We start from the raw sequence: 18,529 nt of genomic DNA, 5'->3' as shown, positions 1-18,529 counted from the left end.
ACAACAGCGAGCATAAACTCTGTCGCGAGCTCGCCCGTGTTCGTCGCGGAAACAAAGCTCATCGATCGGTTCCCGTGCGAAATTATAATAGTATTAACACCTAAGAACACGTTTCTACGACCTACGGGTTCACGGGTAGCGTTTCCGTAAATAAAACACGGCAATTTCCGATAATCCAATTAGGCAGAGACGCGGGAATTACCGCAAAACCCCTGCCACGAATCTACTCTTGTTCGAGGCGCCTGAACTCCCCGGCAGCCTTCGAAACGAGCTCGTTCGTTTCCTCAAATCCTGTTCCCGTCCTTCCTGCTGTCGTTCCCCATCCACCTTTCCATCTTCCTGGCAACTCGACCGAGAAACGTTCTCATCGTGTCTACGATGAAACCTCTCACGTGCGCGTGACTAATAAAATTCCGCCATCAACGAAACCAGATTGATCTTTCGGTTGAGAAAATGCGTGACGTTTGAGACAAACTATTATATCGATCACGGCGTCTGATGCGTGAATCGGACGAACGAAAAGGTAGAAAAGGATCGAAACTGAACAATCATAGTCGAGGAATTTAATAAATGTCTATATTTAGGAATCAATTTATTATGGTGTTGTCGACTAACAAATTCACAGAGAAATGGCTGGAAGTAGTAGCTACACAATACGTGAAACAAGTGAATTATATAGTAGAATAAATAGTAGAAGTAGGTGGAAATTATTTGATTTATCTCCACAATGTTAATGAAATATAATATCGGTTTAATATCGAAGGATTTACTAACAGAATCGCAGAGAAATGCCTATAGATACTATTTAAAAATAACTAATAATACAGAGTGGAAGATCCGAACAATGCCAATAAAATATACTGTCAATTTATTATCTAGCGTTCGACTGACATATTCTTAAAAACGAAAGAAACCCGTGCGAAGGCGACTGTCTAACGAACGTTGAACGATCGATCGAGAAAGTTTCGTCTCGAACGGGGTCATATCGCGTCGTATATCTCGATTAATTCCTGAATATGTCCAGTAGCCGCTAATTCCCGCAGAAATCGTCGAAACAGCGGGGCCCGTTGCACTGGAACGCGGCTATAAATACGAACGCGGCACGCTTAATTATTATAAATCACCGGAAAGGATCACCCGCCACTGGCAGAGCTAACGATTTTTTAAATTCCGCGAGGCTGCGGCGCCGTTGCGCCCTCTAATGGAAATTATCGATCGTCGGTGGATTGATGCAGCCTCCTCTTTCCTGCTAGGAAACATTTATTTCGCGTTACCACCTGAAAGCCGGCCTATAAAACCGGGTAATTTATAGTGACTTGTACGCACGAGCCATGATCCTAATAGAAGACAGACGTCCAAAGCTGGCGTCGTTCATTCGAACCGTTTTTTTTTCGAACGATACCTTCGGTGGAATTGGCGACAAAGTTTTGCCAACGATTCGAATTGCCAATAAAATGTCGAGTATTTTGTTTGAAGTAAACTAAAAAACCAACCATTCGAATTCAGTTACATCAGTGAAATATTGAACAATGAACATTTCTCAGTAATTCGAACGATTTGAAAGCGTTCTTTGCGAGTATAAACAGATATATCGGTAACTTTGAGTCTTCGCAGCGAACCTCCTGTGCTTTCCCATTCAACATTCGTAACTTTTACCTGCGCAAAAATCGCCGACCACCTCTTGCCTAACCAGAGATTTAAACGTGCAAAGAAACGGACACGAGTGCAAACAGGAGTGCTAGCAGGAAGTAGACTGGCGTATCCAAAGGGACAGGGGAGCGTAGGACGGAAACAAAGGGACACATAGAAACAGCAAACGTTTGCTATACCAGTGGCACGCGAATTACGGTAATCCTGACTCGTGGCAAGAGCTCGTTGCGGGTTGTGGAGCGCGCAGGATTGGGTGCCAAGGAATATACGTACCATCACGGTTTCCGCGTCGAGCTATCTCGCTGGGACTGCTGTTAAAAACCGTGCGTGTTAATTGAAAGCGTGTTATAATTGCGCATTAACCGCTGGCAAAATTAACGTCGCCTTTTCTTCCGAGGGAAAGCAGTGGGAACGGTACGAGATAAACGGGAAAATTGAAAGAACGTTCTCAAATGGTGTGTTCTGTGGAATTTTTTAATTTGACGAGAAAGGGGGGCTTGAGGAGAAGAGGAATTAAGGATTAAAATTGAACGTGTCTTTTCGAGACAGACTCGTTTACGATCAAGGATCTTTCGGTGATTCGTTCGGCGACTTTGCGCAAAATATGCAAGAATGTTTTCTATTTTGACGAATCAGACACTGGATGATTTTCATCGAAATACAAATCGGAATCGACTGTTTGAAATAATTTATTTCGAGCCGTTATTTTCGACACGGTTATTTGCAAACAGAAATGAAACCGATTCGTTTGAAGTATAACAGCTATTTGAAATAATAAGAGGTAAAAGAACGGAAGAATTGAAATACAGCCAACCATGTTTTATTTCTAGGTATACTATGCCAGGTATACTTTCTTGGTATACTATACAAACTCTGTTTCTAGATATTTCTAAAAAAGTCTATGTTGTAAATCGAGAGTTTACACTGCTTAATTAAATTTTCATCTCGTGTCTATCTCGTACGAGATTCTAAATTAACTCGAAGCCATCAAGAACATCGCGTACCGTTTCTATAATGACCGATTTAATTGGGCATCTTACCTCCAAATAATTGAATAAAAAAAAGATCGAGCCAAGGATAAACAGTGGATGAAAAAGCTGATGAACCGAAAGCAAAGTAGGGTAAAACGTCATAAATTTCTGAAGGGATTCCTGAACTTGCGACGAGTAGGAACGTCAGGCTTGAAACTCAGGTGCATCGATACACTGGAGCAAAAATAAAATATAAATCGATGGAATAAGAACCGAAGCGCGAAAGTTTTGCGAAGATAGATAATCAACGCAAGACGGATTGCCGTTACTAAACGTACCAGCAAAGATCGAGATTCATCTCTGTCTTATCTTCAGCCGCCCGAAACGTTTCAAAGAACGTACGTACATGATCAAATGCAACATTAATGACATATAAAATGGCACCTCAAGCGTCAACTTCGCGCACCCTGGCCGCGGCTCTTCCAGGACAGCCCTCCCTTGTTCTCGTTTACCTCAGGCTTTCAGCGTTTACGTCCTTGCGTAGGAAATACCACGGCGACAGTTTCCGCTGTTTCCACGCGAAACACCGAAATCCTTGGATGCTTCGTTGGCTCTGTACGTCGCGTCGTTCGCGGAACTGTAAATTAAATCGGTTTAAACGCTGCGAGCGTCGAATGACATAGTTGGCGCGCCAGCGTCTATTTCACGCAACATATTTTCCGTGTATCGTTGGCTTGCGTCAAGAGCTCGTACCCGCGAAATTTACGCTTACGTTGGCGGTAGTATACGCCCGCAGTCTGGAAATCAAGTCGCTGGCCAAATTCGTCGCGTCGTGTGAAATCGCTTCTCAAAATCCGAGGGCGATTCGTGTTGGAATATATTTTCGGTAGAACCAAATTGCAATTAATTTTTGACGCGATCATATTTTCACGCAGGGTAAAAATGGCTCTACGAACCATGCTATTGCGTCGTTAATCCTTCGACTGCGGGACGATTTTTCCTGGAAATTCTAAGAGGCGTAGAAGTATGAATTTTTGAAAAAACTATACTCTGTCGAAAGATACACGATAGGATAAAAGATTCGGCAGAATTGCATCGACTGAAAGTGGATGTTCAACGATATATCACGATCCGATTAATATCGTTATGATAAATCTCTCTGTTCGTTGGAATAATTATACCCTTTGAATATGAAATCGAATTAAATCTCGAGTGCAGCGAGCGTTTTACTTCATTATCGTGTAATCGAGGGAAGATTCTTTCAAATTTAATTTGAAACAAATTTTTGTAACGTTCAAGGCAAATTATTCCCTGTAACGAAAGCATATAAAATTTCATCTGAAAATAGTAGAAATTAATTCCATTTTATTGATCTATTCTATTTCATATCTATTTAATTATTTGTTCTACCTAATCTTTGCAATTCTCCGTCTGTAAAATTCTAGTTAAAATACATACAACCCACACATCCTCCAATAGAAAGAACAATAGAAACCTTATTTCTTCTATTCGTCGACCACAAAAGCCGAACTTTAAGATGCATAAATAACTTTAAATATACTTAGAAAAATCCCAAGGAAATTACCTCGCAATTATGTATTCGACCGCACTTTCTCTACCATAAATTCGTTCAAACAAATCGCATTCGCCATAATTTTGATCTTAAACGGGGCTAAGAAGCTAGTTTTACGAAGTCTTCTTAAAACGAGCCAAGGAATTTTTTTGAATTACGCTCACGGATGCGAAACATAGCACGTCGTTGGATGAAGAACGTATTCATTAGAAAGGAAACGGGGGAGCGGAAGAACGCGCAGTGCACATAAATTCGATGGCGAATTATATTTTATGATTTTATTCCGCGCAATTAAGTTCGCGTCTTAAATGGGGGGAATACGCGAGTTAATTAAAAGAACAACGGTAAGGAATAAAGAAGTCAGCGGCGTTAATTAAGAGCACGGACACGTTTCGGTATTATGACGAATTCCGATTGCGAAACGACGGAGAAAACTGGTGCAGAGCGGCAAACGGCTAGACTCGGTTTCGTTAAAATCGTCGGTCCGATGAACGTGGAAAGCGAAGCGGAAAGGATCTACTTTGTACTTCTTTAGTTTTCCGCTCCTGTTCCCGGGCTCGCGACACTTTTACGAACTTCCGCTCGACGTACAAAGTATCCGGGGTGATTTTTAATTGCGTATTAAGACTCCAGAAATCAATTTAATTAGAAGTTGGAGAAATTACGTTGCACACATTTCTTGTGCCATAAAACGGGGAAGAAAGGAAGGATCGTATTTCTCGGGACTGGAGTAAATCAAATTTACTTTATTTTATTTCTCTAATTAACTCGTCGATTGCTCGAATAGCCGTCGAAGAAAATTATTCGTTATATTCCTTACAGCGAAAAGGCATTTTTGAGAGAATGGTCATTCTGCCACAACGGAATCTAACGATTAATATAGTATAGTAGTAAATTCATTTCGTTAATTCGTTTCATGTTAGTTGAGTTCGAAAAAATGACCCACGCGTTTGATTTTTATTACTTCGACGGATTTCTATATTTGCAATGTTTAAAAACGCTACAAATTTCTGAAAACACGGTTCTTAAAAAATGTTGTTTCGAAGAAACGAGAAATTACGCGATTTCTTCGAAACTGAAGGTTCTCAGACTTGCCTGCTTAAAGCCGCCGCGCCTATTCGATCGATATTAAAACAAAGGGCGGCACCTTTATGGCGCATACCGTGAAAAAACCCTGTTTCGTGGGGCGAATAAAGGTGGTGAAAAGCCTCCCAAAAAAAAAAAAAAAAAAAGAGAGGATTGTATACCCTGGCAACCCAGCGGCGCCTTTTTCGCCTATTGTTCCTCGACACTTCTCCCCGTATGCAACAACCCTGTTGTCTCGTGTCTGTAGATTCATTCTGAAGATACTGTTCATACCTCGACGGCGGTATTTTATTCAGCGAGGGCTGTATATTTGCCGGCTGGCTGAGATTTCTTCTTGACCGGGCTGGAACATCGCTGCGAAAGGGACGGAAGCACCGAGGAAAGAAATATAAGGGTGGCTGTTAAGGGTTAACCCCGTTGAGTAACGGCCATGTCCGTCGTTCCTGCGATCTACAACGCTGATCCGCGTACGTGATTCCCACCTGAAACGTATTTTATGGCGAACAGGCGGTTGACAGGTGTTCGGCCTATAGAGTTAACCGGGAAATCTACATTCCACGGAATTGAAGCTCGAAACATCGAAGCGTATTCAATTGAAGTTTTTCTTGGAGGATTATTTTATTCGTTTATGTTTACTAGATCGTTTAACGCGTTTGTTGTATAAAATTTATGGAATTATATGTGCGAGGTAAGAGTTATTGAAGGAAGTACTGTACGATATAAAGCCTATAGAGCTGATCTTAAATCTGATCTTAAATCTGATCTTAAAATTTAGAAATTCAATTCTATTTGGATGAAACTTGGTATACAGGGGTATCTGAGGTCGCTGATTCGAACTCTAAACTTATAATTTAAGAATTCTACAGTGTGGATGACGCAATGGCTTTAGGTCGCCAAGATGATACAGAATCCATGCGCAAGTAGTGCCTACAGGGATAGTTAGGGATGAGATGAAAGTGGGCTATTGTTCTCTTTTCTAGTAGGCGACCGTCTCGAGACTTACGAACAGGTGCTGTATCTGGGATTCTATAGCGATAGAACATACTGATTAAAGAACCAAGAGTCTCGGGACCCTCGTTCGCGATTTCTTTCCAGTCATCCGAGATACATAACGAAGACGTAATTGTCACTGACCCAGCCATTCGCTAAATCAGATTAATAATAATTTGATAACAGTGTTTTGGTTTTCACATCTCAGGGACCGTACCTGCTTGGTCGCATCTGTATTACGGGGTTTACGAACCCGAGATTCCCGGACTCCTAATGTCTCCGAAAATGTTGAAATATGAAATAAATTTATTACCGTATGTAATTAAATTTGTATATTTTACATCGTAACCAAACTGCGGATCTTTACGCATTTGTAAGAAATTTGAATGTGCAAGAACCTACAAAATGCAAACCGTATGCAAGAATATAAAAAATATTGAAAATAAATCAGATAGAGTTAGATAGAATCCTCCATCTTGGATTTGAGTCGAACTCTTCGTTACTTCTTTCGGCAGATTTGAAGCATTCGTTGGTCGATAAAGTTAAGATTCGCGTATCCCGGTAGTAGTAAGTGGGACATCGATCATATCGTCCACCGATACGTTATATTTCCAGTCGTTTCGTCGCGCTTGCGGCCATCTTTCCTGCAGTTCGCGCGAAGCGTTTCACCGAACACCCTTGAAGTCCGGCCACCATTTTGCGGGCGTGCAATAACAGGCTCGTAACTCAGCGCGCCTGTATTTCACATTCATTATCAGGCTGCAGCTGTTACGTAACGAACGAGTCCGTGGCCCGAGCTCGTGAAGTACTTACTTAGGTGCTACGAAATATCGTATAAACTATGGCTGCCCATCGTTCGATCCCATTCTCCAATTTTCCAGGTCGCAATTCGGCAGTGCTCGAAATTGTCGTGTAAATGAACCGTTTCGTATATCGAGTCAAGAGAGAAAATAAAATTTGACTCGTGTCATTTGGTTGTTTTCTCGTTATGTGAGAAGATGCTATGTTTTATGGGGGTGCAGGCAGTACCTTGCTTTTTTTCATGAGAATGGTACGATAGGAAATATACAAATTTAAGTATACGAGTTATTTCATATTCGAACGATGTTTGATAGATCGAACAATTCAAATTTAATTGTAACCATGTGTAATTTCTTTTTAAATAAATAGATCGAATATGTTCCATACTATTTACGCTTGATTAAAAACAAAATCATAGAGTTCCTTTTGGAAAATTCGCGTTCGAATTATTTTCCTAATTGTCTAATGCAAACGTTTAGCGCGTTCGAATGTCGATTTCCCCGATTGTGCGTATCCGTCACGTGGCGATATAATGCAAATACATTAATTACAAATTGTCCCACCCAAATGACGAAGTGCACATCTGTTTGTCATAATATATTTGAATACGTGTAAGTACTCAGCGAAACGGCGGAACACGTCAAACACGGAATTATATGTTTGGAATAGCGATGAACTAGATTTTTATCTAGATCAAAATTTCGATCGATTATTTAACCATTATTTAACCATTACTCCATCCGTTAAGATTCGAATTTTAACTCTAAAATGAAATATTTCACAATGAACAAAATAAAAATTTGCTCGATTCGATTAACGTTAGGAATAAATCGATCGGTTTAATTCGACAGCTGATACTACTAAGAGAAACTTTTTTCTGTTTTTCATTCGGTGATACTTCGAGGAACCGGTTGTTTGTACTGAAAATCAACTTTTGGGTCGCCGCGCCCAAAACCGAAATTCCTTGATCAGAGAACTTTCGCAATAAGGATTCGCCACTATTGCGAAGCAGCAGCGTCACTTCCATTAGCGCGAGATTCCAACCCGACGACATTATTACGAGGCTTATCGCCAAAGTTTTGATGAATTGAAAAGGCCAAAGTACGTAAAATTGCTACGAGACTCTGCGAAGATTAATTCTCTGATTTCGTGATACACGGACAGCTCGGAAAAAATGAAAAAACAAAATCTAACTTTAATCGTTTAATGTCGAAACACTTTTTCGCTTCAATCAGATTCGACCGTGAAAAGATACATCTTTTTTTTAGCAGTAACAGGACAATTTATTTACAAAATTTGTTCGATTTACTTAGAAACTAGACTAATCCGTACAGCCAAGTAAATGTACATTTTTTGATCTTTGCGAAGCACTGATAAATAATTAAAGCTACTACTCAATGAATTATCAGGCTCCTTTAGAGAAATTCTCCGCGAAGGTTGCAACGTAAAAGTTTACCTTCTCGTTTCATACCGTTTCCACCCCTTCTTCGCTCCAAATTCTTGCACAAAGTGGCCAATATTCAACCAAGTCGAAGTCATCAGCCGCGACACAGCTCCCAGGTTATTAAATAGAAGAAGTTTCACTCTCGAGTTTCTTCCGAATTGGACTACACCGTCGACTCGTTAATCCGGTTGGCAAAGATTGATGTCGTTCGAAGTAACGAAGACACACAGGTGTCGGATCAAAGTTTCACGGCTGTTCAAGCTCCATGCGTGCACTTTCATATTTATGACGCCCGATCCTTAATACCTCGAGGAGATGCGCAGACACGGTGCTTCTAAGATTCTCCGAAGCGTCTCGTACTTGCCTGTCGCGTCTCCGCGCAGCGTCTCTCCGTATCGTCGAACTTACGAATTTTTGTCGAAAGTTACGGAACATGGGAGCGCATGACAGGAGCTACGAGTTTGCCAGTTTTTGCCGGGAAAACGAAGTTTTGCTTGTACAACCACGACGACGGCAAACTCTACCCTGGAATGTGTAGCTCGATGTCATTAAGCAAACACAAAAATTATTGGACAATGTCGTCCGAAAATAAAAGCCAAGGAAACAGAAAAGTGAAGCGACTCGATGGAATTTGACTGAGCTATTTTACAAATTTTGCTTGTAGCTCGAAACCGTGGACGCTCAGAAACTATTGGACAATGTTGCTCTGAAATAAAAAGTAAAAGTCTCGCAAGTGACTCGATGAAATTTGGAAATTTTCTCTTGTGTGCTTAGATGGAATTTTTTTTTTTTTTTTTTAACTACTTTTATTATTTTCTTTTTGTATGGTTCTTTCGTTTTATATGCCTCCTTTGCCTATTCGATTTGTATATTTATATTAATCTTCGTCTTTATCATTTGCTTTGTTATTGCTTGCTAACGTCAATATAAATAAAAATAAATCTAATACGACGGCACGAACAGTGACTTCGTCATTCCAGATTCTATATTTGATCTCGAGAACAACGATCTAAATTATATAAAGTTGTATATAAATATCTTATCGGTCCAATTCCGAATCGCGAGGCTACGTTATCCGTTTTGTAAAATAGAGGTGAATCGTTTGGACGACTTATCTCCTTAAACTTATCTTCCGAAAGTATCCTATAAAATCTTATAAGAGACGAAGTGAAAGTTATCCAACGGAGGATCTCGGTGGGGATTTATTCGCCAGGGACGTGCTCGACAATGTAGCCTCGCTAAATTGCCAGCCTGAATTCACTCTAAAGAGACTTTACTATCTCGATGACGTTAATTCATTCGCAATGGGACCTTATTGCTCAAGAAGGACTATAGAATCAACAGCAATTCGTTACACGGCTTCGTCTCCCTTCTCCATCTATCTCTTGGAAACAGTCGGAGTCGTTCCGGAAAACGCTAGGACGGAATGGAATTCTGATGCAAACGGAACGCACAAATGGATCCCTTGATTTCGACCGAATGCGGAATTAGTCGAATTTAGCGAATAAACGACCGTAAACAATTTCGACGGGAGGTCATTTGCAACTTAATATTCTGGAGTGCATCCGCGCTTTCTCTTTGGGTGCAATGTTCGGATTTCTAATTAATTATTTTAAACTTTTATGTAGAGACATCTCTAAAATCCTGGATAATTTTCTGAAATTTCACTGGACGAAACAAATTAATATCTCGAGTGCTCGATGAACGGAATGTAGAAATTTCCTTGTAGAAATTTTTCGTAGCAAACTATTTCGAGTGTCTTTAATTAAATCCACGTGTCTACTAGAATTATAGCGTGATTCGAAATTTCCACCTGAATTATTATTATAAAACAATGTTCCATTCAATCTGTAAAGTAATCGCATTCGAGAATTGATTACCCTCGCCGAAACGTCAATTTTGAAATTGTTTGGTATCTGTAAGCAGCATATTTATCTCTGTCAAAGAATGCTCTCAACGCAACCAGATTAAATTATTTAAACGGTATTAACTAAACATTAATTATATGAAGCGATAATTGTGAAACGCATTCCTATGCGCGACCGCCAATTAAATTCCGCCGTACGGTAAATATTTGGAGCCATTACATAGTAATTAATGACGGTGTTAAACGATCCCTGGCCAACAAAACCATCGATCCTCTGAAATTGTTCCGACAAAATGAGGTAACTGATCCCTACTTGTCAACGTACGAGTTTTACTAAACATCTGCTTGATTTACTGACGATTCAAAAAATGATCATTCTGGAAACGAAAGTATAAGAAAAATATGAAAGAATTATTTTAAACGTCTATTTTCTGCTGTTGACAAATTTAACAAATTCGCGCAGAGCTTTGGATACAAAACCTCCTGAAAGTTGAACAGGGTGGATTCTGTTATCTGTAAGTTTCTCAATGTTAGCTCATTTTTAGGAGATAATATTGAAACAAGGTTTCGTTAGTTTTTATTTGCTCTTCGTTTGCATGGAGTTGATGAGTTAGCCATCTGGGAAATCCATGGAAAGGGGTAATATCGAGGTTGGGGTTTTATAGCAGCATTTTCAGCTACACCTGATCTCTTGCACACCATCGTACTTCGATTGTGTTTAATCTTACGTTATTTTCATATATACACTACCACGCATAGATAATAAAGACGTTTAATAACAACAATATGACAGTTTTTTTTTTCTTATTAAAAGATTCTAAATTAATTCAACGTTGAAACGTTTCGCTAATAGACCATACAAAACGGGGAACGTGCAACGATGATATATTTGAATAATAATGGAAAATAATAGTGAATTTATCGAATGGATTAATTAACAGCGTCGTTTCTGCTAAATGCATGAAAATAAGTTCCTTTGTCTCGTTTACGGTGATAAATGAGAATGTTCGGCATTCAATAAAAACGGCCAGGAGTCCTGGCATTATCACGGATTCGTATTGTCCGAATATATACCAGCCCTGCAAAAACGAGCGTAAAATCGACTAATAAAAGACGATCGATCGTTTCGTGTACAGACTCGCTCCATAACATCCTACGTATATTTTCATTTCTTCTTATTTCACATGCATTCTTCATTTTCCCTCGGTGAACGTACATATATTCGCTATAGTGCGTCCTATTTTATTTGCCATGTCCACCCCTTTCACTTGTTTTTTTTTTCTTTTTTTTTTTTTATCTTCCGCCTCTCTACCCTTTCAAATTCATTGCGCATTCGACGTAGTTCGTATTTATGTTTCCCTTCAGAAATATTTACGTTCCTTCATTTCGACTCGACATTTCATTTTTGGTTTCAATCGATTTAGTCGTCAGAGTCACTTAATCCGAAACCATTTCGAATAAAAGTTCACGACAGATCGACCAGTACAGCAATAAATGACCGCGATAAATCTGGCAATTGCGGGACGTCGTCGATTAAGAATCAACGTCCGCGGCAAATTGAACGACCGAAACTGCCCTCGAGGATAAAGCGATCATTTCTCTGCCACGGAGTCGTGACAATTCGCTCGTCGTTCGACATGCGTACATGTGTCGGACATTGTAAGCCATTTGTAGAATAGCGTAAACGTCGACCGATAATCAGACGCTCGATCGTGCCAGGGACTGGGAAATAATCGCTCCAATAAATTCGAGACATTATGGAATTCGCGAGCTTCCCTCTTTCTCGATACTGCGACCTATTACGTGAGTCGTTGCTGTACGTACGACTGCTATTGTTTCGTGTTTCTGTCGCGCGAGGAACGAGAGGGAACAAAGTGCATCGATACGATGGATCGGTTATCGAGGACTAAAGCTTGTTCGATAATATTCCTCACTTGCGGTGAATACAGACTCTGAATGTCGCCATTGAATGTATCAGTAAAGATTTTAGTTTGATTCCTGTGGCAAATTTTGGATAATTAATTTTATTTCAAGCTCGCGTGAATGGAAACGAAAAATACGTTATTTGGTACGATAAATTGCGTCGTAATGTCGAGCGGCGTAGGAAAACTCTATGAATATTTTATGACGTTTATAATTATTAATAAAACGACGGTAAAAAGGATATTTTAGCGTACAGATTTAGCGGCAATTTGTAGGTAACTTACTTGGTTACAAATGGGTAGAAGGAATGTAAATTACGTATCAAAAAATTTCATAATGCGAGGATGTGGAAATTGTTTAATATTTTAGTAAATTCATAACTGACGATAGACAGTTAGCAGGGCTACTAGGCTACAACCTTAGTTTTAATTGTTTGTTGAAAACTGTGAAACTGATATTGAATTTTAAAACTCCCTTTCGCAATCTAATAAAAGAATCCAGTCTCTCTATTTTCAGATACCTAGAGTAGATTAAGCACTTGCCCATTATTAACGTAACAACGGCACGATTCGAACAGGTCCCGGGAAGCAGCGAACGATGGACGCCGGCTGACACAATGATAACTAATCAATATTTTTTTCCAGGAACCCGTCAGATATACCAAGAATAATTAATGCGACACCCTCTCGCGATCGTTCGCAGTTTTTATCGCGATTCTTAATTGCAAAACGCGCTCGTGCGTTATTTTATTCAAACGAATCCCGTAGTCCCTCCCTCTTGTCAAACCGAGCTCGTCCTCGAATGGACAGCTAAACGAAGCGAGATATTTGATCAAAATAAAGAGAAAACCAAGTAGAGCGTTTAAAGACCGATGGGGAGAATTCCCTAGGCGAAACTCGAACTTTTCGACGAGCTTCTGCACGACGATAGCGCTCGAGACACTGAAACCGGTGATTATGGCATCGAGATCGTAGGATTAATACCCCTCGAGATATTTAACATCGTAATTATTTCAATCATAAATTCAATCATAATGTTCAGTCTTGATCATTTACAGTAAATGTGAAGTCTAACAAAATTCGAAAAATTCACTCTTCGTTCTTTCCTTTCTTTTTTCTTTTTCTTTGTAACGCACTTCAAGGATTACTTTAGATCTTGCATTCACTGAAGAAGAGTAAACAACGCCTGAATGCGATCCTTCGCCATTATATTTGTCAATCAAGAAAAAAAAAGAAACATAAAACAAACACCTGTATCATCTATTTAGAGTACCTCTGAAGACTCACGCTGCCCTCAACCTAAACTTTAATATTGAATATCTCCGCACCGACTGTACCACGTCGAAACCGTAATCGTCCCCGAGATTTCGAGCTCTGTCGCCGTGCAAATCCTCGCGGAAGAGCCAGCGTTCCACCCGGCGAATTCTCCTCGAGAGAGACGTAGGAGACTCAGAAATCACAACACCAGTAGCCGGAAAGAAAATTTCTAAAATCAGTTCTCAATGTTGCTGTCTATTGCGCGCCCTCGATTGGTCGTGGTCGAATATCGTGCTGCGACACACACGCAATTGGACCTATACAACCGGGTGTTAAGAAGGCTGCGGCGACGATAAGTGCAAGGCGACTTCACGGCGCCGTGGTCACCTTCACCAGCCCAGAGTCCCACTTGGTAAGCCTCAGTATCCAACGCTTTGAACGAAACAAAAAAAAAAAAAAAAAAAAAAAAAAAAAACTTTTTTAATTAAAAAAAAAAAATAAATGCAAGAAAAAAAAAAGTAACGAGCGATTGAATGAAGCGCAACAGAGAGCTCGTGTCTGTGAGCGCGCTGTCTTTCTCGCTGATTGGCCCGGCCACTTGATACGCACCAATATAATTATACTATATATACAGGGTGTGTCCCGCGGAACAATGGCCGCTTTAAGTAGGGTCACTTGTATTTGACGGGATGGGAGATGTCGAAGGAGAACTGTGTCTGTATTTAGAGAAGCAGATATTTGGATGTTACGATTGTCTCTAAGGTCGTGTTTAACGAAATTTCAAGATCGTTGGTCTTGTTTTAATGCTATTAATTATGTATATGGACGTAACGAAGTAGCGCGCATAAATGGGAGGAAATAAATGGTATTACGCGTTGCCTTGAAGCTACTTTGGATTTTTTAATAACGGCAGTTAGGTTTATATATCGGTGAAGAGGTACTGTCGTTTTGACACGCAGTTGCTTTCCTCCCATACGGTAGTCACGATCAAATTATTGTCACGATTACATGTGTTGGACAGGTATCGCTTTAACCTTTAAATCGGATAGTTAATTCATTTTACAGAAATATGATTGCTAGTAAAATTATCGAAGTAATTTTTCTAAAAATTACTTTCTTTCTTCCTAGCAATATTACTACTTTAACGATATTGTACCATACTCCCCTCAAGAAACAGGTAGATGACCCGAAAACCTCGTGAAACATGACTTTAGGAAAAATTGTATGACTACGTAATATCTGCCCTTCTAAATAAATCTTTTCTTCGTACATTGTTTCGCTACGTCAAAAAACATGTGACACACTTTAGGTTGGCATACTTGATGGAACATCCTCTATATATATATAAATTATATATATATATATAATTGGCTAACTCTCACGCGAAACTTAGCTTTTTAGCGAGGAGCGATCACCAGAGCACCAACTTTTCTTCTCCAACCACTCACGTACCCTGCTCTACTCTCCACCTTTCTTTTCGTTTCTTTTCTTTATCTTTGTCAAAAGAAACGCGCGGCGCGGCGCGAACGAGGGGAAATCGGCACGACGATGAAAAGTTTTCGAGGCGAGTTCTCGAACTGTCATCCAGTTTTTCGATTAGGGGCCGCGATCTGCGCTGCTCCTCGATGGTTCGAGTGATCAACCAACGAGCAGACGGGTTAGCATTCGCCCTGATACCACCCACCACCCCTCAACCTATGGCAATTTCTTCTGGAAGTTCTGATCGCGTTTCTTTTTCTTTTGACTGTCATCGATGCAGTGTTTCAATGTTACTGGTCAATTATTGTCCATTACATGCAATTAGGGTCGTGTTTATGGGTTCGATGAAATGAAATCGAAACATCATTTTTACTCTCGCAGTTTCATGTTACATTTGTTTGGTTCGAGTCGTTATTGAGTTTAAGTAAAATTCTGTAACTTTTATTAACCGACCTCGAAAAGGAGGAGGTTACTCAACTCGACATGTATTTTTTTTTTTTAAATATTATCTCGGAGTCGGAAATACAGAATTTCTTTTTCTGAAAGAATATCCAGTTCCTTTAGAATGTGTCGAAGAATTATTAGACCGTATTAGCCGTTATAGAACACGATTAACTTTGTATTTATTAACTTTGTATTAAAACTTCTCGTTTTATTTAATCGACGACTCGGACCAAGCGAATCGAAGCAGTGATATACCGATATGTATTTACGTATTTGTATATCCATGCACGGAAGATATAAAACTAATTCTTCTGCTATAATTGAGGTAATTATTCCGAGAAAAAGAAACGCGCAACTAACTTAAAGAGAACATATTCCAAGATGCGTACATTCCACCTCGATACTTGTAAATAAAAACTAAACAAATATCAGAATATTTCCTTTCGTAGCCCGAAAGTCTCCCCGAAACCGTCGTGCCGATACCCCAACGTTTCTCCGCGAGCTTTCTTGTGAATGGTTAGGAAATCTGTCATAATCTGTATATATATATATATATTATAGTTCACGCGTGGGGGTCTTGATCACGATCTTAAAGCTAGCCTCTATAGGTACACCACTGGTCACTGCACATGCACGCAATAATCTTCGCTCCTCTCGGTATTGTCATCACTGTCACTCATCTCGTTACCATATCATCCGCATCTCTGTTCCGCCATAGCAATATCTTCGTCACTCTTGTGTCCGTCTTTCGTGTCGCCATCTCAAACCTTGAACGTACGCAAGATTGTCGCTAACCACGCGGAACCGATAGTTTTACAAACGTAGTAGATCGACCCAGTCGTAGCCTGCATCGTGAATTTGTTAAAAAAAAAAGAATAGCCGTAGTTCGTTCGCGACGGGATCGATGAAATTTTGCTCGCGTAAGCGTCGTTCCACGACGTTCACCGATTGACCGCGGCGCGTGTAACGTCAAAAAATGTCTGCCCCAAAGCGGCCAAGAGAATCTCATTTCATCGAATCATCTTCTGTTGCCTCGTGGAATGAGCGACTAATGAACGTCTGACAACTGCCTTTAGCTCGAGCACTGATATGCATGAGGAAAGAGGAACGGAACGAATCGCACCGCCTGCATGTTGACGCAACAAAATCTACGTCTAATTGTTCTTTCAGGACGAAAAACGGCCGCGTTCTCTGCGAACGCAACGTGAACCACGACCGTCTATTCGACGGCTGACTCGGTCGGTGCCGACCATTGATTTTCTCGAGAAAACAACGCCGAGACAGGGACGTCGATCGATGTTAAGGAAGGATTGAATCGTAGAAGTCAGCTCGAAGTCAGTTTCGTGGAAGCGAGGGGTGGAGAGATTTTTGTAGATTAACAGAGTTTTGGTTAAACTCGTTGGTGGAAGGTCGGGGTTCGACACTAGGTATGGATTAGTCCTCTGTTTGTTGATAGATACATAAAGGGAGAACCAATTCGACCAAATGGTTGGTTCGATGGACCAGGATAGCTGGTTGATTGGGTTAGATCTAACCCTTTGACGACATCCCTACGGGTGGTTACTCTTTGTTGGTCCACGAAGGGAGGAGGACTTTTAACGCCGAATAGTTGGCTTCGTGAATTAAGGTAGCTGGTAGGTTGATTCGAATCTTCGATAAATAAGTTCTCTCGACTGTGAGAATAGTGTCCGAAATAACTATGGATATTGACAAGACTTGTGCGTGTGTAGCTTTGATCAGTAGGATTAGATATAGGGTACAAATTGTAGAGAGTAGGAACTCTTGTATCGGTACATTTAGAATGTATTGGAAATTATTGCAAAACTGTTCTCTATTTCATCGGAAGCAACTGTAGGATCGTTTGTCAAAATAACTGACTAGCGGTGGGATTATATTCTCCTCTTAGGGTCTTGTTACTCTCCGTTAGGCTTCGTTACTCTTCCACGAATCTGTATTAGGGCACATTTTTTAGCTCTAGGTGTCTGGTATCAGCACGCCTCGTTTATTGCAAAATTGTTGTATCATCGGTAGGTTTGGCTGTAGCGTCGGAACTCTTCGAGACACGTTTACAAAGTCCAGGTACTCGTTAATAACGGTGTATTTAATTTCATATCGTCATTTGTTACCTACAGTTTGACGAATTTCGACATTTCAATCACGATTAAAGACAAGAAAGTTAGACTAGACCAGAACTAGTCCCTGTTCTTAACCCTTGAACGATCTAAGTTTCAAATTTGATACTGGACTCTTAAATCGAATTGTACACTAGCAATTTCTTTGTTTTTAATATCTCGCTGTATATACGTCAGTACATACTGTCAAAATTGTTCTAGTAATAAATACATTCATATCTTCTTAAATTTAATTTGGAAAATCGGATCTCTAACGGTTAAATCGTAGAAATAGAGTTAATCGATTAGTTTGGAAGAACAGGATCCAAACTTCATCTTTGAAGAGTTCATCGTGGATTCATTCTAAAATTTGAAGCGATTGCTGCGAATAATTTACGTATCACATTTCTCTATGTCTCTGTGAGGAAAAACACACTCAAACCAACGGCATCCACTGCAAACCAACAATCTACTTTTGTTCGAAAGTCGTCGAAGTCAGTTACAATTATTCGATTCGATCTTCTTCTCTAAAAGATGCAATAAAATCGCCACAAGTGGATGGTTAAACACCGTCGATCTGGCACGTTGCAGAAACGCGAAATTTTCAAAATCTTCAGATCACGGAGAAGGTTTCGTCCAGCGCGAGATCGGAGACGTCTCCGTAGAACGTCGAAGACGATTCGCTCTCTTGAAATAGGAACGATATAACGTCCCTGGATCATCGTTTTTCCAGCGAAACGGAGGAGTGCGTAAGGTTTTTATCCGTTGATCGGCGACCACCGCGAGAACATCAATGAAATTTGGACCTCCGTGGGCCGACTTGTTTCACTAAACAGGATCAGTTCAGCTCGTCTCACGTTCGTTTCACCTTCACAGACGACACACACGCATAACACACCTATACATACACGAGCCACACGTAAAGGAGACGTAC

The 18,529-nt window shown here is 40.3% G+C and overlaps 1 protein-coding gene across 5 annotated transcripts in view; it reads left to right on the top strand.

Annotated features, from left to right (window-relative positions):
- LOC128888722 (neurexin-1) overlaps positions 1 to 18,529 on the top strand; it is a 400,486-nt gene that overhangs the window by 258,424 nt on the left and 123,533 nt on the right. Inside the window, exon 9 of one of the 5 annotated variants that reach the window (XM_054145804.1) lies at positions 13,899 to 13,973. The exons of 3 other annotated variants lie outside the window; for them this stretch is intronic. In XM_054145804.1, coding sequence (XP_054001779.1) covers positions 13,899 to 13,973 — 75 coding nt within the window. The remainder of the gene's footprint in view (positions 1 to 13,898; positions 13,974 to 18,529) is intronic. One more of the 5 variants, XM_054145803.1, reaches the window with a different exon arrangement.

This window comes from Hylaeus anthracinus, unplaced genomic scaffold (assembly GCF_026225885.1).
Source record: "Hylaeus anthracinus isolate JK02 unplaced genomic scaffold, UHH_iyHylAnth1.0_haploid 11994, whole genome shotgun sequence".
Lineage (NCBI taxonomy): Eukaryota > Metazoa > Arthropoda > Insecta > Hymenoptera > Colletidae > Hylaeus > Hylaeus anthracinus.
The sequence above is the reverse complement of the archived record's forward strand: the minus strand, read 5'-3'. Positions and strand labels throughout refer to the sequence as shown.